General features: G+C 37.8%; 1 protein-coding gene across 5 annotated transcripts in view; it reads left to right on the forward strand.

Moving 5' to 3' along the window:
* Nucleotides 1-24,285, forward strand: part of DLG5 (discs large MAGUK scaffold protein 5) — a 106,161-nt gene that overhangs the window by 40,255 nt on the left and 41,621 nt on the right. For all 5 annotated transcript variants that reach the window (XM_027649427.1, XM_027649422.1, XM_027649424.1 and 2 more), the window contains exons 3-6: nt 10,443-10,608; nt 15,786-15,929; nt 17,491-17,674; nt 21,091-21,350. In XM_027649427.1, the coding sequence (XP_027505228.1) occupies nt 10,443-10,608; nt 15,786-15,929; nt 17,491-17,674; nt 21,091-21,350 (754 nt within the window). The remainder of the gene's footprint in view (nt 1-10,442; nt 10,609-15,785; nt 15,930-17,490; nt 17,675-21,090; nt 21,351-24,285) is intronic.

Raw genomic sequence — 24,285 nt, forward strand, 5'->3', positions numbered from 1 at the left:
AAAAAAAATTGGAGGTAAAAGAAGCGGTATTAGAGGTGTTTTGTCCACAAGATGATCTTGGAAGAGCTCTATTAGCTGTCAATTTTCCTCATCTTTCTTTACTTATACAAATACATTCTCTTGTGAAATCCATTTGCCCTGAATAGGGAATGCAGGCTCTTGCATTTTTAAAGTTCCAATCTGTAGGCATCTGTAGGCTTCCCTGACAGCACCAGGCCAGTCAGTTGACTGTTTAGGGATGTGGGTAGACATCTGTTGCAGTCATTGAGTTGAACTTTTAACTCCAGCATGCAGGAACAAGATTTTAGTGTTGACTGAACTATTTGCTGAAAACACGGGAAGCTGTGACACGTTGGTTTGATTTTAATCAAGATCACACTTGTATGCTATTACCTGAAGGAAGGGTAGGTGTAATTTGCTATGAGTAAACTGGGGCTGGAAACTGGAAGAAATGAGTTCCTAAATTTTGAAGACAAGCAGACTCAAAAAGGAGCCTTCCAAAGAAGGAAGTTCTTCTAAGGTGAAATCCAGTAAGTTTGTGGGATAATGGGATGAAGTGATGGCTGAGATAGGAGAAATGCAGGTGGTCGTTTCTAGTTCCATGTTCCTGATTTTAAAAAGGAATGGTACACTTAAATCTTTTTTCTTTTTTTTTTTAATGTTCCTTCCCAAAAACTTTTGTTTGTATTTTAAGATATTGAAGTTCGTACTGAATTTGGATCTGTGTACTTGACATAAAAAGCTCTCCTCAGAATTGATATATGCCTTTGGAGTGTGCAGTAATCAAAATTATTTATAACCTGAAAATTAAGTGCCCTGCTATTAAACAAAACTTGTGATCTACTAATCTCCATAATTTTGTTTTATTCAAATTATTTATGTGTGTTAGGAATTTAATATTTAACAAATTAACAGCCAGGGGAATTCTTTGTTTGAAGCTGACATGTTTATTTTATGGTATGGTTATAGACTTGTTATTAATGGGTATGATTTTTTCCCCCAACCGTTTTCTCACCCTCACATCTTGTTCTGCAAGAGACAATATTTTTTATGTGATATAATATCAGTAGAAAAATTGCTTGATAACTAACATATCCTAATAGGCGTGTTTGCAAGTCACTTCAAAGCTGCAGTCAGATTATTTTAATACTGACTGATTTATTGAATGGCAAACCATCATAACTGAAAGCACTTGCATGCCAGCTCCCCTAAGGCTTCATATGACTTCTTTGAATGGAATCTCGACAAATACTGAGGTGCTGTAGCATTTGAGGAATTTCATATACATCTTTCCCCCACTCTGTCCCCCACTCACTGAAATAATTTTCACCTGTGAAATGAATGCATCTGTGAAAGAAGATAAATAGCTCATGGGTTGCAGACAATGTAAGCTTTAGAATATGTTCAGTTTGGTATTGATAGTTATATGTACACACACATGTAGAAAAATGAATGAGTTCCCCAATCATGTAGACCTTCCTGACAGGACAGATAGGGGATCTGTCTTATTATACCTGAGCTCAAAACACTGGTTTCAGTTAATACCTTGCTTCTGTTTGTCAAACAGCTCAGAAACAGATTGAGGTATATGACAGAAATGAGAAAGGTATTGGGGCCGCTAATTATGCCTGGAGAAATCATCAGAGAATTAGTCTTAATGTCATCAAACTATGAGAGAGAGTACAGTCTTTCATTTGTAATGTTTGAACGCGATAGTTTGTAAATGTAACTAGAGAAGAGCATGTCCATGTGCTTCATCTCTTCCCAGCATTACTTACCCTAGCTACTGTTGGAGATGGTTTCTGCTGCCAGCATTCTTAATTAAATGATCTTTTTCTGAAATACTTCCAAGTAAGCCAGGAAGTTGTGAAATGGAGATGATGCCACATGTTTTACGGTTATCCTGGATTTCTGAGTTAATTTATGAAGCTGATGTATATAACAATGGCCTTATTTTTCGGAAAAAGACCCTGATCTAAGTATCTAATCTTAGAACTAAATATCTAATCTTAGAACTAAATAAGGTGATTGTTCTTAAAAGATAGTTCTGAGAAAACATTTGCTGAGTCTCAGTCAAATAAATAAAGCGTGGTGTTAGGATTTTGAAAGGAAAAGGGGAAGATGAGACAACATCATTTTATTACTGTATAAACCCATGGTGTGCCCAAGTCTTCACTGTATTTGCAGTTCTGATTCTCTCATTGAAAGCAGAGTGCAACAGGCATGGAGAGCAGCAGTATAGATGAAGACTTATTGAACAGCTTCTGTATGGGGAACAAATGGGTCTGCTGGGGTTCTCTAAGTCTTCAATAACTTGATAGTCAGTACAAGAGGAGAGCAGGGAGTGATGTAATTTGCATAATGTGACTCAGAGATGAGCTTAGTGCTAGTCTATTCCAAGTACTGGGTTGCCATCCAAGCTTTTTTTCTCTTTTCCTGCCTATATGGGCTTGCAGGGCACGAGGCAAGAATGAACTTCCATCCTTATGTGCATGTGATAGCATAAGCAGTTGAGTAGAAGCAAGTTTTCCCACCTGTGTAATAGCAGGTTAGCAGCCTTGGAGAAGAAACTCCTTTGTAGTTGTATTTGCCTTTTTCATTTGTATTTGTATGTAAATAAAACCTCAGAGTGACAGTATACTTTTCATGCATATTTTCCTCACTATTCACAATTAGTTTAGATGACAATATTTTATTTTTTTCTTTTGCTTCTTTCCTTTTCTTTCCCATATATTAATAAAGTTCTTGTTATTGTACATGTAAAATGGGTAGTTTTGATGGTATAGAGAGTAAATGTTCATGGTTTATTTCTGAAAGAGGTCCAATATAAACTGCTGTAATAGCGTAATACCACCATTGTCCTTCAGCCCCACCTTTGTCCCCCCAGAGGAACAAATCCTTATTAAATCCTTGTTAAATCCCTATTGTCATGGTCTCTCTCTGTTTCCTTTCTCTTTGCTCTTGGCTGATGACAAAGATTTTTGTGTGTAAATAGAAGCATCCTTCTTCTGCCCGCTCCCCATGCCCAGCAGACTCTCTGAATGGAGCTACAATCCTGTGTCTCTGACATCAGAATAATTATTTATGGAGATTCAGTGCCTGTCGTGCCAAGCACGGAACAACAGTGTCACTTAGGAATTGGATAGAAAGCAGTAACAGAGCTATATGTGACAGGCACTGGCTAGTCTCCCACTTGACCAGTCATGATAATGGAGAAGAATAGAACACAGAATCAAGACCCTGTTTCTCAAACAGTTTAAAAAAAGAGAGCCAGTTTGTATAGTGCACTTAGTCATTTGACATTTGATGCCACAACAGGATTATGCTTTAGAATTGAGCCATTTTTTACCTCTCCTAATACCATGATGATGCTTCAGAGTTTCCCTTTAGTGCTTTAAAAATGTGGGTTTTCTTCCCTTCCTCAATGCACAGATGTTTGGGTGTTGTTTTGTTTTGGTTTGTTTATTTGTTTTTAAAAAATGTTATTTAATGGAACCCAGCAGTTTGCATGCAGGAGACAGGCTAGGGTTCTGAGAAGATTCTTCATAATAGTTTTTATTATAATTTTTTAACACGAAGGCATTGCATACTCTTCCATTATTTGAAAATATGCTAAGTTCCTAATGAGAGGATTTTTGGAATGGAAAAGACCTTCCATCTTTTTACATGCATAAATTTCTTCTTTCCACAGGATCTCTTTGCATTGTTTTGATTACAGCTGTCAATCTTGTGTCCTCTTCATTCCACGTTGCATATTATGACCTTTATCTTTTAACTTTTAACAGACTATTATCTTTCCACCTGTTCAGTTCTTTGCAAACTGTGTCACTTTTTCATAAGTATTTTTTCTTACTCTTCTCTGTCCATATCACTGCATTTTCCTGTGGGAAATTACAAGGAACCATAGAATGGTTTGGGTTGGAAGGGACATTGAAGATTATCTAGTTTTAACCCCCCTACCATGGACATACCAGTCTGTAACAAACACCAACATTGGCTCTACAATTTTATGCCTTTTTCTTGCAGCCATCAGGTCATCATGTATCTGTCTCCACCAAGCTTGTCCAGCTCTGACTTCAGCTGAGAGTATTCCTTGCTTAACACTTTAACTTATCAGCCTGATAGGCTATTTACAGATAGTTGTTCACTAATTGCAGTTCAGGTTGCTTAATCTGAGAGCCTTAATTCTTACTCCAAAGCAAACACTACCACCCTCCCAGCAGGTTCCTTCCCAACAATGTCTAGTTTTTCATTCCCCATTTTCATGTTGGCCATTTTGACAAGTGTCCTTTCATGTTGTTGCGATTTCAGTTTATTGCTTCATACTTTCTACAGCTGTATGTAACAAAGTAATTGTTTTCACTATTCATAGGAACGATTTGGTTGCAGGTGTGGCTTATGATGCTCAGTCAGTCAAAGACAAACACTGTCCTTGCCTGAAAGAGTTATTTATTTCCCCCATGACAGCCTATAGGAATCTCCATTTTATTTTTTGGTTTTTTTTTTGTTTTTTTTACTAACACAAAGTTTGTTGCTAAAGACACCTCAACAGTTAACACATACTGACAAAGGGACAAGTGGCAGTGTTACACTTGCTAGAAGGCCATGAATGGATAAGAAAAGGTGGTAGGAACACTACCAGTAGTCCACATCAGAATCTTTTTCTGTACTGCAGTAATTGCCTTTCACTGTCCACCTCCTTGCCCATCAATTTCTCTATTCAGAAGTCCTTTTCCTGTAAAATTTGGTTTCAATGATTGAATTAAAATTCTGTCCATAGATTTATTTCCGATGTAGTAAACTACTGATTTAGTTTACTGGAAACAAGACTTGTAACTTGGGAAATGAGCAGTCTCTTCCACACACCTAAAGTATCTTCACTCTCTTATTTTACTCTGTTCATGAACCATGTAGCTCTCGCTAGGATTGATCCCTAAGGTCTCTAACTAATTTTCAGTGTGTTTGTTAGTAACCATCTCCTCATAAGAAATAAGCTGTCTGAATAGCTTTACTGTATTATCATTGTCTTCTTTGGCGTCCATTTTCAGGCAGCTATGGGTTGACATGAGTCATGCAAAGGGTTCTCTCGATTTATGTCACTTCAGAAGTACTCAAGATTGCTCAGTGAACATCATGCCCTGTTTCAAAAAAAGGAATGGTAACAATTATAAGGTTAACTTTGATCATGTATACTGATGCAGTCTTGGAGAAGGGGCAGTAGGGTTTTTGTGGTGAGAGAGCTACTAATGAATAACTGACCACTTGCTACAGTATCTTCTTAACATTTGTCAGCCTCCTGGAGGAATTTCTGAAGATTTGGTTAGTCTGATTCTGTTCCGTTCTGATTTGAATGGAAATGCAGTGTGAGAATACCCATCTCCTGCACTCCAGACAGTACCTCTGGAACGTGGTGTCTTTCACTGCTCCCTGAGGCCCTTTATCAGTCTGTACATTTAGGAAATCCTTTTGGTGTCAGTGGTTTTCTTTTGGGGCTGTAAAGTGATATGGTGAACCAGTGCTCACAACTCCTGCGGGAGAAGGTGTGAAGGACAGAGCACTGGAGGGGTCTCATCCCTTTGGTTGGTGTGCAGTGGTTGATCATAGTCACTGGAGTTCAAATTGGACACTTTTGTGTAGGCTGTGCTTTCAGTACACAGTTGTAAGCCTGACAAAGGTAGGGTTTGAGCCAGGGAGCTACCATATATTCAAACCCAGAAGCTTCAACTGTATTTTCCTTGATTACAGTAACAGATTTTACTCTCAGTTGTATTTTAGCGCAGCAGAGTTCTGCAGGGATATTTGGAATTGATGTATCTGCCCTTCCCCACCCTATTCCCTCCTGCTATTTTTGAGTATTAGGTTGTAGATTTTCTATCATGTTGATCTTTCGAGAATTACTGTTCAGTTCTTTCTATAGTCTTAAACTTACTGAAGTTGGAAGTTTGTTTTAGATACTGCTGGCTCTCTTTAGCTTGTTACATTCTGCATTAAAAAAAGATACTGAAGTGCTACGCATTCTTTTGTCCTTGCATGTTACATGATCCTCACTGCTTTCATAACCTATTAGGTTTTCTGTCTGTCAGATGAAACTGTTTCCACAGTTCTTTATTTTATCTTTCAGTTTCCTTTCCTCAGTGTACGGCTGTTTGGTTTTACTAATGTTTTATTTCACATGTTTGCAATTCTGTTCTGTGCTTTCTGCTGTTTCAAGACCACTTCAAAAGACATATCTGAAGAAATGTATCTAAACAATAATTTCTGATATGTAATCCTGTTCTATCCTCCATAAATTATTGAAAGAAGGTAAATATTTTAGAATGCATTTTCCTACATCAGGCATAAGTCTTTCCTCTTCACCCCTTCCCTAGCTTGGGGAGAAACTGTGTTTTTCATGCTTTGCAATACATATTGCAAATATTTTTTTAACATTGTCTGTCATGATTTACAGAGCTATAGAGAAATAATATTCTGAACATCCCTGTTGATTTTATTTTTTATGAAAGAAAACAGTGAAAAAGGCTTGACTGTACAATTAGTCTCTTGTTTGTTTTCAAGCAAGAAGGAGCACAAATTTATGAGTTTAAGAAAAATCATTGTAAAATTCAGGGATTCTTCTGGCTGGTGACAGATTGCCTTTTGAATTAATTGAATCCATGATACAAGTGTATTTCTCAAAGTTTATTATAACTCAAAGTATGTTAATGACATTTCTTAAAATTAGCTGTTTATGCATTTTCCCACCTCAAAATTATATTATTATTTGGGATTATGGTACATTTTGGTGCAGTTTCCATGGCCTGTTTTCCAGACCTGTTTCTCTTAAAATGGTCTGTTATTCTTCAAAAAATGTTCTACCCCATCCCCAAATGTGAAGCTAACTAAGCAGTTGTTTCTGTGTGGACATATTATCTCTTCAGTCATTGTCAGTTAGAGTAATCATCAAGAATTATATTTGGTATGTGCTACATAATGGATCTTTGTGATTTCTGTCAAGTCCAGCATTTGGACTATAGTATGGAGGATATGATCACTCCAGCTTCTGTTTTTAAGGCTTTTCTTTTATACAACCCATGTTGGAATTCCTGCAAAATTGTGCTTTAGATTAAGTCAGTGCGTGCTCAGGACTCAATGAATGTACTGCATTGTGGGCAAAGTGCGGTCTCACCATGTGACACATCCCTGCTCTCGGATGTTTCAGGAGTTGGTGGAGTGCTGCTTACCTGGAGGCTGGCCAGGGAGTGACTCCCATGCAGTCAAGTTCTCAGAATCCAAGTGCAGCCTTGTCAAAAATGAGTTGTGAGGCTTATCAAAGCAGATGAATGAGTTACGCTTGGCAGGACATGCAGTAAGTGCCTTTTCAGAAATCCAGATTGTCTGAGAAAGCAGGTGAGTTACCGAAAGGTGGCATAATTTGGATAATGGAGAGTTAGCCTTTAGGCCTCATATGTCTTAAGACCAGTTTGAGTGGTTAAAGTGCAGAAAGGGAAGTACTTCTCTAAAAAATAGGCAGTCAGATGGAAAAAGAATACAAAGCTGGAAGCACGGGTCACTTTCCTTCTGCTGCATCGAGATGCCAAATGTAGCTAAAGGATTTTAGCATTCAGCTATAAAAGCTCCTCTAAAGGAAACAAATACTATGCAATTTTTCTGATGAAAAAGGTGTTTACTGAATGTGGGTTTTTTTAAGCATTCAGAAATCTGATTTAAGCTTTATAAGAACTTTTGTATGACTATTGAAAATGTAAGGTTAACAAATCAAGCAAAGATGAACTTTTGGATCCTTTTAAGGATAAGAGTGGGAAAAACTGGATCATATTGATCTGTGTTTTTACAGCACTTAACAGCCGTACATCTTGTGGCTGATGCTGTGCGTCGACAATACCATTGCAGAGATTAAAGTATCTGTTGATGTGCTTGTAAAAATTGCCAAGTTAATGAAAAATAACCCTTTCTGGTATTAGGACTAATGGCTTCACATTAGTGAAGAAAGCTTCTTTCCTAAGGCTAATTAGCCTGTCTTTATTTAAAGCAGACTTTTGTTGCTTGGCACAGTTTTGGGAGTGTGTGCACGAATGTTCTCCTTGCCTGAAGAAGATTGTCACTCAGATGCTGTCCAAGCTGTGAGGGGAGGAAAGAGGTGGAGGAATAGTGCTGTAACTCTGGACTGCTTTTACCATGTTTAAAGATTCCTGGGACAGCTGCTGAATGCTGCTGTAGGTTTGCGTAGCAGACATTGTCCACGGGGCTGCTGCTGGAGTTAACGCTGATATCAGTGATGGACCAATTGTTAATCCAATACCCTTTTCTCTATGTAAAGCACACCAGCCTTTCCTGATTCATCTCCTCCTTCCTCTTGACCTCTTGCATTCTGTTCATCTGTTTTGCTTGCCAGCAGCCCCAGGATGACATAAGCTTTTGAACTTCTCTGTAAGGATGAGAAGGGCTTTCTCCATGTTACACATACCCTGATATGTCAGCTCAAGTGAGATGATGTGCATGTTGCCATTGAATTTACCAAAGACCATGCAGCCTGTCATTACCTGAATTTGGTTTGTCTGCCTTTACCTTTCAGCTTGTTTGTGAAATTCCTTGCTCATTGATGTGTCCAAACTATTCCAAGTGAATACACATTCTGACTTTTTTTTATCTGTCTGTTTCTCTCCTTATTTATTCCCTATATCATGAGCCCAGGATAGTGCATTTCTATTATTACTGGTTTCTGTAAAACTTTGCCATAGAAATTATGTTGACTGCTTCTTGTTTAAAAGAAAGGATAACTGCATTGTAGAAATGTGAAATCCTTAGTCTGTATAAATGAAGGGTCTCCATCTGGATGGAGGAGTGAAACAAAGTGGTAGGAAAAGCCCAAATGGAGTCTCCACTGAGAATTCTTCTGAGAGATGCGAGTTTGTGTCTTTCTACAGAGTGCAGGTCATTCATGCAATTTTTTTTTTCTTCAGTTTATTTTAGAGCATTTGCATACATTATTATGCAATAGTTAGATTAAAAGAACAGTCTCTGTTCATAAATTCTCATTACATAATTACAGTAACAGCTGAAAGGAATAAAACGAGGGATCCTATTATTCTAGATGCTGTATGTACGATAGCCCTGACACTGCAATTATTTTGCTGTGGGAATTTTAAAGCACAAGTAGTTCTACTGAGAAGTTGGAGTTTTTACATTCTGCAATACCTTCGTGAACTAGGTTTAGAGATAAGGAGCCAATCCTTGCAACTCATTACTATTTAAACCAGGGAAATAATTTTGTTTGAAATTTTTTCTTAAGACAGTGATCAGAGAGCATTATTTTACTATTCTATCTTTTGTTTCTTCATTAATTAAAAAAAAATAATAAAGGTACATCCTAATGAGCTAATACATATATCAGCTATGTGTTTCAGTTGTATGATTATGTAAATTATTTCTAGAATTTCTCTTTTGGGTAGAAAATAATCTCCTATATACATTTAGGCCTTTAACTTTCACATCTGTGACTTGTATCTTTGACTCTTCTCTCGTGTGTTTGAGAGACACATGAGCAAAACTATGTTTACAACTTAATTTTAAATGAGCAGAACTAAAATTAAAGTTGAATTAATTGTTAGCATGTTATGAAGCAATATAGCAGACTCTCATCTCTTGAGTGGAAGAAGACACCTTTTTGTTTGTATTGTTCTCTGAGAAGTAGGCATCATCATCAGCTCTGATATTAGGAAAACTGAGAATTAAAAAGCCCCACAGAACGCTTTAAATGTATGGCTGCCCCTTAGAGGAAATTAAATGTGTAGTCCAGTTGTAGTGATTGCAATGTGCTTGTGTTAGCCGATGTTGTTAAAAATGAAGCCCATTTTTCGTGACTTGTTGACAAGTCAAATCTTTAACTTCATGTACCAGACTGAAAAATTGTGACATGTGAAAGCACAGAATTGCATTAAAAATAAATGTTGGCTGTAGCACATAGCAGAGTGGTATGTCTATGTTGCTAGATAAAAGAAGAGCAAAAGAGCCTCTGTGCTGTAGCAGTTTATCTGCTGTTGCTGGTGGTTTTTTTTGGTTCTTTTTTTTTTAGAAGCATGGATGTGGTTCCTTATTGAAAATAATGTTTTTACCTATGACTTTTGTCACTATGGTCGTTCCTGAGGTCTTAGCAGTTGTTACTGCAAAATTGCTTTGCCTTTTAGGCAACTTGTGAGTTCATGAGTGAGCAAGTAACCTACTCATGCAGACTTAACTCGCAACACAGGTCTTTTCTGCTAGTATGGGATCTGACTGGAATTATTTTTCTCTCATTCATGACAACTTCCTTTACTTGTTTCATTTTAGAACAGGATTCTGCAACCAAAAATACAGGATTTTTCAAATTAGAGTTACTTCTTAAGTGAAGTTATATTGTTCTATGTGGAGTTCTCTCAATTGCCATTTACTTATCTCTTTGTCAGGTACGACTGGTAAAGCATCATCTCCACCACCTGTGATAGACACGAGACAGATGAGTGAGAAGCTGGAGACTATATTGTATCAGCTCCGTCAGGTAACTCGAGAGAGGGATGAGCTGCGCAAGCAACTTGCACTTTCATCTCCTGGGTCCACCTTCGATGACTGCAGGTAAACATAAAGGAAATGTGACATTTTAATCAAGTTCTCAGTAGTGTTTTCAAGTGTCTTGACTTGTACTTGGCTGTAAAGCGTTGAGGAGATTGCATTATGTTGCTTGTAACCTACTTGCATCCTGGTGATGAGTGTGTTTCAGACATTCACGTTTCAGAGCTGCCTGTTAAATGCCTATTCTCACTTTGTCCAGCAATTTTTCTGTGAGACTGAGGGGAGTAGGTTTCATGTCTATGTTGAGAGAAGAAAGCAAAGAAGTTGTTTAGGCTTCCTGGGTTTTGTTGTGGGAAGAGAAAGAAGACAGTGGCTGAAGCATTTGGTGTTTTGAAAGCAAGAGAGAAGAAAGGGAAATAGCTCTGAATACTTGGCTGGAGAACAGAAATTAGGAGAGGAAAAAAATCTCAGCTATTCCTGTGCTTCTGCAAGGAGAGAGAGGTTTGGATTTCTGTTGAGTGGACTATGTGTCTTTTAGAAGATAAGCTTTCTGGTATACGTATATTGGGGAACTGTGTAGCAGAAATATGTTCAGAGTAAGGAGCTTTCCTCCACTGAGAAGTTATAAGTGCTGCCAAATTAAAATAACATGTCTTCAAAGTTAGTTAATGGTCAGCAGTCTTATGTAGCTCATTCTGGTTTGAGTGTTGACATGTTATGAGGAAGATAGTACTCAGAGTATGAGTTAATTGTAAAAAAGGCTTTTATTGAGTAGAAAGTAGAATTACTTTATTTTAGAGGGTTAAAGATCTGCTAATGTTTATGTGTGACTGGGTACACTGAGCAGGTACTTTATGCCTGCAGTAAGCACATGTATGAGTATATTTAAACCTTGGGAAAAAATTGTCTGTCACTGAATCTGAAATAAGAGCAAAGAACAGATTTTCTGGGAGGTGGTGTCATGATGCATAGCTTCTCTGAACTTGAATGTTTTATTGTTGTTGGTTGTTACTTAATCAGCTCTATCTGTATGTGGTCAGGTGGTTAATTAAACTTTTTGTCTGTATGAGATGAGGTCAAGATTTGACTCAGTGAACTGGAATTGGGAGAATCTGGACGTTTTATTAACTCCATAGCTATTCATCTTAATACCCCCTTCCTCCCCCCATGAGTTCTGAGGGCTACTTTAAGAGCATCATGTTCTGTGTAACCCTCTCAAAGCGTTGTGGGGACAGGAGAGGAAAAGATTGTCAAATGTCAACATCTTTTGCATACTTCCAGTTACTTACTTACATAGAGGGATTTCTTCTTTGAAGTCACTAGAGCTTAGGCACTGAGGATTTTATAGCTCACAATAATCTTCTGCATAATCCAGGATGCTATTAATAAACTTCTGGTGAGCTGTCCTCTAGACTGCCCTATTTTCTCTTTCTTTTCAATCCTTTGCCTTCAGTGTAGGATTTGTATGTTGTACAAAACATAAATGTTTACAGCTTCAAGAACAACTCATCAAAATGAACATTGTATTTGTAGTCCTTGGACAGTAGTTAGATTGTAGTAGACTTCCAAACAATCAAATATTTGAAGAGTGGGAAATGAATGAAGATTATTAGGTGACATTTTTTCCTTCAGTGTAAAAGCAAGTATTCCTCCCATCCCCATACACATCTATGGTTTTTAAAACTTGCTGGTATTTATTTTACTTTATTTCACATTCTTTCCTCATATAAAACTAATCTTCAACCTCCAGGAGTCAAAGCCCAGACATGGCAAACTGTTAATGCTGAAGTGTGAAAGCTGAGAGATCGTTATGTAGGTGGTGACTTTTACTACCCAGGCTTTATTTTCCTGGCTGTGTGTGCTGCTGTAACTGTGGCTGTACCAAACACAGGTGGTGCAGAGGCAAATCTTGACACGTCACGTTGGCGTGCTTCAAAACAGTTGCAGCTCCAACACATTGATAGTCTGGGCTGTGCTGGCTGTGACGGTTGGCACTGCAAAACCGAGGGCTGCTTTCCAAAGCACATGTTGACTGAGTCTAGAGCAGTGGAAGAGGAGCCACAGCAGTGGATTGAGAAGTGCTGAATCAGATCATGTGCCATCCTGCTGGCTAGGAGTAGGATTGATTGTGCTGTACTTGTGGAGTGACATGGATGTGAGCCCACGTGGTGGTGATTAAACAGAGATCTGACCAAATAATTTAGTATGCTCAAGCAGCACTTGGGAGACTTAAACTTGCTATTATTACTTACGTAGTAGTAATAGAAGAGAGTTGCAACACAAATAAAACCCCTGAAAACTGCTTTTGAGAAGAGACTGTTTTGTGTGTAATCTGTAATTGTTGTTGGAATTGCAATAGTGAATGATAACACAAGTTGTTAGGTAGGCATTGCCCACAGAATTAGAGCTGTGGTTGGCATTAGCATCAGATACATGTAAATGTCAATCTCACTGTGACCTTGATTTATGGTCAGGGTAATTCCACTGTAGCACAAAGGATTTTTAGGATTCTCACATGAATATCAGAAAAACAGACACTAGCATTTTAAATTTTGTTAATATTTGAACAAGTGCTTCCAAAATAGTAACTGATACCTCTTCTTTATTGAAATAATAATTTTCTGTATTTTGTGGGACATTTTAGCATAAAACTGTGGTGGTCTTGCCTAAACAAGCCCTCATGTGCTTGAATGGACTGTTTTGTTGAAACAGTTTTGATTTTTGACTTCTGACCAATATTCTTCATTTTCGTATTCCTGTTTTTCTTGCTGAGATACAAAGCCTTGGAACAGCACTGTGGAAGATAAGGCCTTGGATATCCATGTGGTTTTTATTTCCTGTAGATGAGGTAGAATGGAGGATGTTATTGGTGGCATTGTTAGTCCTTCCTCGTTGTGTAGTTTGGCTAACTTGTGTAATTACCTACCTAGTCTCCATGTTTATAGGTGATGCATTGTTTTTTTTAATCTGGAGATTTTGCTTGTTTGTTTGTTTTTGTTTGGGGGTGTTATTTTGATTTGGTTGTTTTGGGGTTTTTTTTGTGGTGGTCTTGTCGTGTTTGTTTTTTTTAATAATGCTGGTGTTACTTCAGCAATATACGAAATACACTCAATGGATATTACACTTGTAGAACAAGTTTAACCATAGCTTTCAGACTGACCTAATAGTTTAATATGAACATGTGTTAATGGGTCTCAGTAAGCTTAATGCTACAACTGAGAGTTAAACTGTGCTGCAATTAATGTTGTCATTTAAGGACTGTGGTGGACAGATGGTGTCTGCTTTCAATAACTTCACCCTAAGGTCTAATTTAAATCAATACTTGGGGTTTTAGTGATTCTGTCAAGGGTGTGAACATTTCAAATTGAGTTTAACTTATGCTAACTAGGTTTGTATTTTAAAAGAATAACACTTGGAGTAGTTGCAGTAATGTCTGTAATGCTGTATGAGTAACATGCTATTTCTTTTGGCACCCCTAAGCAATGAACTTAAAAATATCCTAAAAAAATCCCTGTGGACATGGCTTGAACATTTGGTTACTTTGTATGATTTTAGCTTTTAATTGTTTATCAGTCAAGGAAGGGCTTTTTGTTTTGTTTTCCCCAAAAACACTTCTCTGGAGAAAGGAGGAAAAGAGGAATTTCAATTGAAGGCTTCACTACTCAGCAACCCAGATGCAACTGAGTTGCCAAAATGTACCTCATATCAAACACACTCCCCCTCAAAGTCTGTGAACCAGATGTGGCTGGCTTTTTTTTTTCTTTTTTTTTCAACAATTCTCACCACTGAAATAGTACAAAACCATTTTCATTTTGATTCAATTGCCAGTTGCATTTCAGTTCCAGAATCCATGCTGCTGTTTTTTCTGTATGAAGCAAAGAAAATTGTGATGGCTTTTCAGGCTGTGCTTACAGAGAAGCCATTTGGGGGAGAGTGCGAGGTGGGAGGGAGGAAGAATGATCTGTGCAGCAACGGAGCAAATATGATATGAGAATAAACAGAGTTAAATTAGAAAGCAATTGTTTCCTTATGGAGGCTTTGGTTTTCTTTTTTGGTGGTTTGTTGGGTTTTTATTCATTGCCTGTGGTGTTACCAGAGACTCAGGAGATGACAAGGGACAGCTGTCAGACGCTCCATTTTGAAACTAGAAAATTCAGTGGTGCAAAAATTCTGTGACTGTATAGAGAAGGAACAGTTCAATTGAGATGCTCTTAGAAGCTGAGTGCTTCAAAACAAGATGACAAATCTAATCAATTCTAGTCTACAAATAAAGGTCCCATGTACAAGTACCACACATTCTAGACATAATCTGTGTTGGTCAATTGCTTGACAAGGGAGATGATTTTAGAAAATTTCTCCTCTCCCAGTCATCCTGATATACTAAAAGACATTTGAGTCAAAATTTTTCTTTTGACTGACTTTGGCTTTGATGTTTTGTTTACTGAAAATTGCTTGTTATAGATGATGTTGTGTTGGAGATTCCTAATAATTAGTTTGACAAAATTTGGGTTATTTTATGGAAATGTGAGGCAGATTCTGACATGTTTTCTCAATCCTTTATAATAGTTTAAAAGAGCATGGTAACACACAATCAGGCATCTAGTTCAGCAGAATGACTTGATCAAATTATTTAAATTCAGTGCTCAATTAGTCAAACAGGTCAAATTCCGCCAGCACAGATGTATGAGTTTTTGGTGTCCCATTGGAAATCTTTCTCCCAACCCTCCCTGATTTTCCCAGGGAGTTATAGACAAGGTCCTCCAGCTGCTGCTTATATGAGAAGCCTTTTCTAGCCCAGGCTTCCATGCACCCCCAGTTGACTTTGGAAACCTCTTTTCAGCCCCGCTCTTACTGCAGTTTTGTGTTTTGTTGCTGAGAGTTTGACATGGTGACACAGGAAAGCCAAGTGTGCAGAGATGGACTTGTTCTTGTATCAAGTGACTGTTCTGTTCTGTGGTAATACTGCTGCTCAGAAGAGAGTTACATGCACACTCTGTACTAGTTTTGGCTGTGTTAGTGATAGTTAGACATTATTAGATGTTACATCTCAGTTTAAAACTAATAGATGTTTAAGTCAGTGACATTTTGTTTGCGGTTGCATCTTTATGTGAGCTGGTCAGTATTTAAACTAAAGCATAATATAACCTAAACAATTGTGTTATGGTATTTTTTTATTGGATAGTAATTTTTCATTCTCTTTAGTAGCTGATGTTTGACCTTATATTCTTTTTCCACGCTAGACCTAGTCCAAAACCAAATCATGATTACGAAAGGCTGAAGATTCAGTGCATGAAGGCCATGTCAGACCTACAGTCGCTGCAGAATCAACACACCAAGACACTAAAGAGGTGTGAAGAAGCAGCAAAAGAGGCAGATTTTTATCAGTAAGTATTAGTAAAGCTGTAAGGTAAGAGTTTACCTTACCTGACATGATAATCAAGTAATTTTTTTTAATGCTGTTTTTCCACTTAAATTGCAAGATCAGTGCTTACTTGCTTCAGATAATACATTTCTGGCCCATTTGAAATGATAAAGTATGGACTGCTGGTTTTACTTTTAGACATTTGAGACAGGAATCCCCAATGTCCTGGTGGGATGAAAAAAGAAAACCCAGGTTACTAAATTGCAATCTAGTAATTTTACTGTCAGGCTAGAGAGTGGAATCTAATATGAGAGAATGTAATTTCTTACTCTCTTTTAATAGATTGTGATAACTCTCATGATAATTTATGTAAGTTTTAACACAAGTTAAACTCAAATATTATTTTCTTCTCTAATAATTTTTAAAACCCTGTGTTTTTAAAAAAAAAACCAAAAAGAGTGAGCATTCCAAAGAGTTAGCATTCTCGTTTCCAACAAAATTTGAATAACAGATAGCAGATTAATAACCTACATGTAAAAATTATGTATGCTTAGTTGTGTGAATATAATTTGTCAAAAGGCTTTTTTTTTTTAATAGGTTGTTCTAATTTTAAGGAAACTTTTTTTAATGCTTTGAGACATTCTGTACAGACATGTTGGTATTTGACTTCATAAGGAAGGAGTACAAAATAACATAGAATGCAAATTAGATCTATTCATTGCTCTGTGTTTGACGGGTTTTTTTTAATATGTATAAATACACATTTTTAACATTTTACCAGCAAGTGTGAGAGTTCAGTTAGAATTGTTCTGTTTCAACAATAAAAATACTTATAGTGTTCAAAAGGTGCTCTTTTTAATCTACAGTAATAAAATATATTGACTGATCTGCTTTTATCCAGCAATGATTTGATCTAATTTTGGACTGCTACCTGGAATTTTAATCTGAATGGTAGCCTCTTTGTGTGACTCTCAGTTGTTTAAGTGAGAGTGTATTTCTTTCAATAATTCTGGCTTGCACAGTAAAGTTTGGAAGAGCTTTCATAGCTTTTTTCCTGCTTGAATGTAGTTGAAATGTACAGTGTGTTTTTATTGCTTATGGTGTTTTTTTGGACAGCTTGGGGGATTTTGTTTCTTTTTAAAACAGTAGCATACAAGGAGAATTTTGTACTTCTCATCTGTTTTTTGGTTAGCTGCTGCTCCGCTGGGGAGCCCGAGAGAAAGTGGAGATGATTCGTGGGATAATTCCTATTATCTTGAGGATTATCTTACATTCATATTATGCCATTTCTGTTTGCCTGCCTGCTTTTAATGGCTATGAAATGGCATTGATGGGTGGCAGAAATCCATCATCTCTTCTGATGCAGTTTAGGAGTACTGTGTATTTTTGCATATTTTCGTACTTACTTTCCTGTTTGTTTCTGATTTTTTTTTTTCCCCCTGCTGCTTGAAATACACAAATATACAGAATTGAGTTAGTTTGACATGCTTTCTTGGGTAGGAAGCTCATGCTTGAAATGAATTAGTCCAGGACTTTGTCCTTGCAAGTTGGCCTCTCAGAGCATTTTTTGTGTGCCGTGACAGCACATTGCACAGTCGGCTGCTGAGTGACCAGTCACAGCTGAAGGAGGACATGGATACCTTGAAGAGGAAAAACACGCAGTTGGTGCGAGAACATAATCACCTCCAGCAGTCCTGTGAGGAAATGAAGAGACTTCACGACGAGGATCAGAAGGAGATAACGGACCTGCGCAGCCAGCAGCAACAGGTGAGCTCAGCCTGGGGGGGGTGTGCTAGAAGGGATCCTGGATGGTTCCTTTGATAAACAAATCTGAACGTGCAGAGTTGCTGCCTTTTATGTCTTAGTTATTCTGAAACATCTTCTTTACATTTTGCAGTACTAGGGGAGAAAATGGCATCTTGGATACTAATTGATTTTCTGTGTCTGGCTGGCATGAAGAGTGAGTGATATAGAATATGAGGTGGCATTAAGGAATTTTGATACGGAGATGAAAAAGTGTGCCTGAGGATTGTATATGAATGATATACTTTTAAAGTGGGTGGAGAGGCATCAAAAATCTTACTTGAAACTGCAAAGTCATTAAAAAGATGACTATTTTCCTAGGGTATTTTATGGGACAGGGACAGCTTTAAACTTGCATGCTGTGTTTGTTTTTTGGAAAGAATCACAATTAAAAAAAAAAATAGTGACAGTCACTTTGAGAACCTTTGGAGGTTTGAATTATTTGTTGGTTTTGATGGGGTTTTTTTGTCTGTGTGGGGAGGTTGGTTTTGGGATTTTTTTTTTTGTTATTCTCATTACACCATAAAGGTTACTGGAATGACTGAACTATTCAGCTAGAAAAAAGCTACAGGTTGGTTAATGTTTTTGAACTTGAAACAAAGAGACAAAATTTTCAGGACTGGAAGAATTAAATATTTCAGAACTTTATATCACAGGCTGTCTTCAGGTCAATGTTTTTCACATATTCAGAAAATAAAAAAGCAATAGTAATACTAAGGAGTAACTGGTCCTATCAGGTCCACTGTTCACCTACAGAAAAGTTTGATCATTTAGTTAGAATTGTTACAGTACCATGTGGAATGGTTAAACAGAGTATCTTGGTTGACTGTGTGTAGTCTGATTCACAGGGCAAACTTGCAAGTCAAACATTAGGCTTCAGAAGCAAAATCTATGCAAACCAAAATAATTATTTGCTAGGGTAGGAGGGCCAAAGGTCAAAGCAAGCTGGATGTGCTGAATGGCACTTCAGCATGTGCTTGAGGTCTAGTGCAAAGGGGAGTGAAGATTTGTTCTTCCTTTTTATCCATTCCTCTAACACTGTCCTGCAAGCTCTGTCGTCAGATGGTTTAGTGGCTTGGCTCAGAAGACAGCAGAAATGGTTTACTGTGTAAACATGGGCAAATAGCTTAATAGTTCTATGCCTCGGTTTCCCAGTCTGCAAAGAAGGGATACACAACCTCCAAGAGAAGGCTTTTGTATTTTGTGGATCTGTCCTGAGGTTTGAAATTCTCTGGAAGGACAGGGGGCTGAAGTGTCGTTGGTATTGATTTAAAGAAATTCAGCCTCATGTCAACGTCATGATTAAACCCTTAAAGGAAACTATGTATGTGACTCTCAGTGAGAACGTTGTGTAACTCCATTTCTCAGCTTGTCAGAGTGAATCATGGTGTCTTGAAGGGGTGCCAAAAGTCTTATCTTGTCCATGTCACTTCTTGTATGAATGAGTCTAACTCTGTGTTAATCCCTCTGACGTGTTGTTTCGTTGTTGGACCATAACAAAATACATCTTGGTGGCCTCAGAGAGAAAAAACTTTTGATCAAATTACTCTTTGTGTAGGATTGTCATGGATTTGCTGTGTAGCAGCTGACCAGCTTAAGTTTCTGCTGCTCACGTAGGAAGTCTCATGTTGCCACGACTGTCTTCCTTGGACCAGCTGGGACTATTTACTTTTTCTCTGACTGGGATTTTGAATGGGGGACCTTCTTTATTGTGCTGGTGTTTCTGTCTTCCTCTGTCAAATCTCTGTTAGCAAGTTTATGTTGAATTCCATCCAGTTTCTTGTTTATTAGTCCTTCTTTTCTTAATTATTTAGTGTGTTTGCAACATAAATACATTCCATATCTGCTTCAGACAGCAAGAAATGGTTTGTTTCTGTTTGGATTCTCAAATAATTAGTTCTCAAACCTGTTCTCAAACTGCTCTGGGAAGTGGTGTTCAGGAAAATGGCTTCCTTGAGTGAGTTTAAATCAGTATGTATTTACACTTTATATATGCCTACAGTTTACCATGTGCTTAGCTTATCTGAAATGGTTCACTGAAGCATACTGGCTACTCATGGGTCCACCTCTGTGCAGGTTATGCTGCTGAATCCACTGAGGATTGGGATGTATGTGGAAATAGCCAAAGTATAGTCTTGTTTGAGGGCCACTTCATGAACAGTAACTCACTCCTCTTACATATCCTGCTTAGTTAAAGGAGACCAATGTCAAGCTGAATAATTTTGTCTCTCTTTTCTTACCTCTGTAGCAATGGGGTTTATTAACAATGACAGGTGTTATCTGTTACCAGTGGGCAATGAAGAGCAGGCAATCTCTTGTGCTCTCCTTTCATTTTAGTCTGCAAGCGTCCTGGTTCTTCCATATTCAGGAACTGGTCCTTACTCTGAACGTAGGACACAAAAGAAGATGAGGAACCAATTTGTGCATATTTGTGCAGGATAGCTGCTCTGTATTTGGTTTCAACTTTTTATAGAGCTCATGTTTTCTGTCTCTTTTTCCTTCTAGTTTTTTTTAATACTTTTTATTTTTAGGTAGTTAGGGACATACCTTTGTAGGCTAATGTTAGCATTATGTAATTACTGGCACCTCTCTATATAGAGCATTCCTCTTTCTTCCCAGTGCTCCATCAGGGCCAGATTTCAATTTAAAAGACAAAACCAGAAAAACAGAGCACAGAAATAAGAAAATAATAATAAAAAAAAAAGGAATAAAAAAAGATAAGACTTCATTTCAGGCAATTTTTTTTTTGCCTTTTGAGAATGAACAACAACTAGATTTGCCGAAGCTCATTAGGGCTTTCTTTTGTTGTTGCTGGTCATTTGTTGTCAGTGTTGCTATTTGCAACAGGATTCTTATGTTGATGGAAATTAATTTGAAACTAAGATTCAGGTCAGGCTTTATTCACATTTAAATGGACTTTTCCTCTTCTTGTTCATATTTTATGTATAGCTTTTGAAACACAAACATCTATGGGTAGTTGTCAGATGAGATATTGTATGAATATTAAAATAATATGCCTGCATGTATTATATATTTCGAGTAGATTTGATTCTCTTAGGGGTTTTAATTACTTAATTTGTTCATAGAGGATACAGGCAACCATGGTGGTCGTGAATGCCACCTCGTGGGCATTTCCTAAATTACCACTATCATCTTGTTCATCAAGTAGTGATTACCTTTTGTTAAAACTACAAATACTTAGAAAACAACATGGGTTTAATAGGTGTCCATAGCAGTTACCATTAGAGAGAGATTTGCATAAACTTGTACACTGTAAGTTGTGATAAAGCAGATTTGTTTCTTATGTATATATTTAAATCATATTTATTGAACTGATTAAAACCAAAGGTTATTGATGGAGTTTCTGGCACTTTTTTAAGGTTATGAAGCAAAACGGATCATCAGAGATACTGAATAAACTTTATGATACAGCGATGGACAAACTGGAGGGTGTGAAGAAGGATTATGATGCCCTCAGGAAACGGTACAACGAGAAGATTGCGAGCCACAACACGGATCTGAGCCGCCTGGAACAGGCTGAGGAGGAGAACAGGCGTCTGCAGAAACAGATCGACATGTTAATGAAGCAAAGGGACACAGCCATTCATTTTCAGCAGCAATATTCGTCCTCTCTCAGGAGGTATAATCAAGTTTTGATACCTTTGAGGTATTCTGTGATGTCATTAGCAATTCTAATGTCACATCTTATTTTCATAGCGGTGGAGTCACAAATACCTTTCTAATCTCTTTTCGAAAATTTTTCTCTAGTATATGTTATCTTGGTGTGATGAGTAAGCATGTGTTTCTATATAAAATTTTCTGGGAGGTCCTAGAAGGTGTTGATGAGGATGTTTGTTTGGAGAAATGGTGGATTTTCTTGAGAAAAGGATTTCCCAGGTACTGGAATTGTATGATGAAATTTTAACCATTGTTTAGCTCAGAGATAGGGATACTCTGCTTTTCAAGCTATATCTATGCTTAGTTGTAGAGACAGGAGTCACATATAACCAGAGTTTTGTTAAACCTCAGACTTAGCGTTCCAAACAAACTCCTTAATGCATGGTGTGCATATATATATATATATATATATGTGAGTTGATAAGAGAATATAATTTCTAGAAGGTGTTTGGCAAATGAAGATTTCAAGTTTAAGTTAACTTTTCATGATATTAGAATTGCTGACTGAGAGAGACTGTGAGACAGGGTTCAGGCTGGGAGCAGAGTTCACTGGATACAGGTGTTTGGGAGTCTTGCTTCACTGAGAAGATGCTGCCATGAGCGGTGCAAGTGTCAAAAAACAACACAGACACTATGTCATACCACACTTATCCTGTCTCTCTGCTCCTTCTTGATACCAAGCCTACACAGTTAACCATGTGGGATAGGAAGACCATCAGTATGCACAAGGACTCCAAAGAGCATCTGTGGGTGTGTTAGGAATGTTTTCATTCACTGTTAGGGGTGATACTCAGCTCCCACAGACCAAAGCCAAAAAATGTTTTTTCCACATTCATAGACTTTCAGTGTTTCCAAAAGGTGAGATTGAGCATAGATAATAGTGTACACATGAAGTTATGTAATTGAAACTGCCATGGATTCCTGAAAGTGCTGAAAAGCCTGACATATACTACACGAAACACTGCAAACATGCTGGTACATGCAGAAGCTCAACATGCTTCTGTTATGGCCTTGTGATTTAGGTCTCCTTCTTGAGAGGAAAGTGTTGCTTGATACTTTTCAGAGACTGGTTTTAAGAATTCCATGAAAGATATGCATGTTCCTGTGAACCAGTGTTCCAACTAAATTAATATAACTGATCTTCAGAAATATTAGTCTTTTATTCATTCAAATGTTATTGCCTTTGGGCCTGAGTTTCTTATTTATTTGTATTTACATAAAGCTTCATTTGTCTTATTTTTATACCCTTTCTTCGTAACTTAAACCATATTTCTTTGGAAAAAAATTAAAATGCATTTCAGATGTGTATACTTTTCAGAATATAAAAACTTAAACTCGTATTTGAGTATGAATGGGTCATAAATTGTAGCACTATTTTTTTTAATTAATGCTCATTGTAAACACTATCAAAGTAGGTTTTAAAGAGAGCAGGAACTCCCATGATAGCTGAGGTCTCATTTTGAATTAATCTTTGGTCTTAAAAAAACATCAGAGAAGTCTTCAACCTTTTCCAGGTGTCTGGAATAGGTAATTCCTGTGTGCTACATCTTAACCTACACGTGCACTGCTGCATTTTGAATGTGGGCTGTGGTACTCAGACAGATCTACCTGCAGTTTGCAATTGCATTGAAGACAAAGCAGATAGTCCTGGTTAGGGTTCTTCTCAGTATTATTTGCTTCTTATAAACTGGAGCAACTGTGCTGGTTTTGGCTGGGTTAGAGTTTATTTTCTTCAGAGTGGCTCGTATGAGGCTGTGTTTTGGATTTGTGCTGAATGAGGGGTTGATAACAGAGATGTTTTTGTTATTACTGAGCAGTAATAACACAGGGCCAAGGCCTTTTCTGCTTTTCATACTGTCACGCTGGTGAGGAGACTGGGGGTGCACGGGAGGTTGAGAGGAGACACAGCCAGACAGCTGACTCCAACTGACCAAAGGGATATTCCAGACCATGTAACATCATGCTCAGCATATAAAGTGGAGGGAAGAAGGAAGGAGGGGGAATATTTGGAATGATGGTTTTGTCCTCCCAAGTTAGCAGTTGCCCTCCTGGGGATGGCTGAACACCTGCCTGCCCATGGGAAGTGGAAAATTAATTCCCTGTTTTGCTGTGCTTGCATGCATGGCTTTCGCTTTTCCTGTTAGATTGTCTTTATCTCAACCCATGAGTTTTCTGGCTCTGAGTGAGCAAGTGGCTCCATGGTGTTTGGTTTAAACACGACAGTCCCATGCTTACTGCTACTGACCCATCCCACCCTGTTACTTGCAACCCATTCACAGCAGTGAAGGCATCTAGGAAAATGGGATCTGTATTTCCTCAGTGTTTCCTGACCTCATTGCCTACAATGCAAGGTCAGGCTGGATCAAGGTGTTCCAGATGAAACTTTCCTTTCAGGTTTCTTTAGTTATCGCTATTTAATATGAATGTTCTTCTATGGAAGAGATTTTCTTTTCTCTCTCTGATCACTTCCCCTGGGTAGTTTGGTTGTTTTGTTGGTTTCTGGACTCCTTCCCCCTCACCCTGCTGCCTTTTTTTTTTCTTGTTCCTTACTGGTGATATATTTTTGCTTGGCAAACATTCCCTTAAATCTGTTCTCTTCCCTGCTTGATTGAATCTTCCTGTTGTTGTCCTTGATTTGACCTCCAAATACTTTCCAACAGTACTGTGGGTTCTCACATAGCAATGAGGTGGTTTGTCATAGTCTCTTAGATTTCCTGATACGTACTTGTTCTTCTCTCCTAGTATATTCTTCTTACCTTCATCCTTACAGTACTGAAAAGAAAAACTAAATCCAGGTTGTAATATGTTAATCTTCTGTAGTACCTGCCTGATGACCTCTTAAACTCAAGACTTTTGTGAAAAGAACAGGGTGATGGTTTTGAAACTACTGGCAGTTG

The sequence above is a fragment of the Corapipo altera genome, unplaced genomic scaffold, assembly GCF_003945725.1.
Source record: "Corapipo altera isolate COAL_440 unplaced genomic scaffold, ASM394572v1 53, whole genome shotgun sequence".
Lineage (NCBI taxonomy): Eukaryota > Metazoa > Chordata > Aves > Passeriformes > Pipridae > Corapipo > Corapipo altera.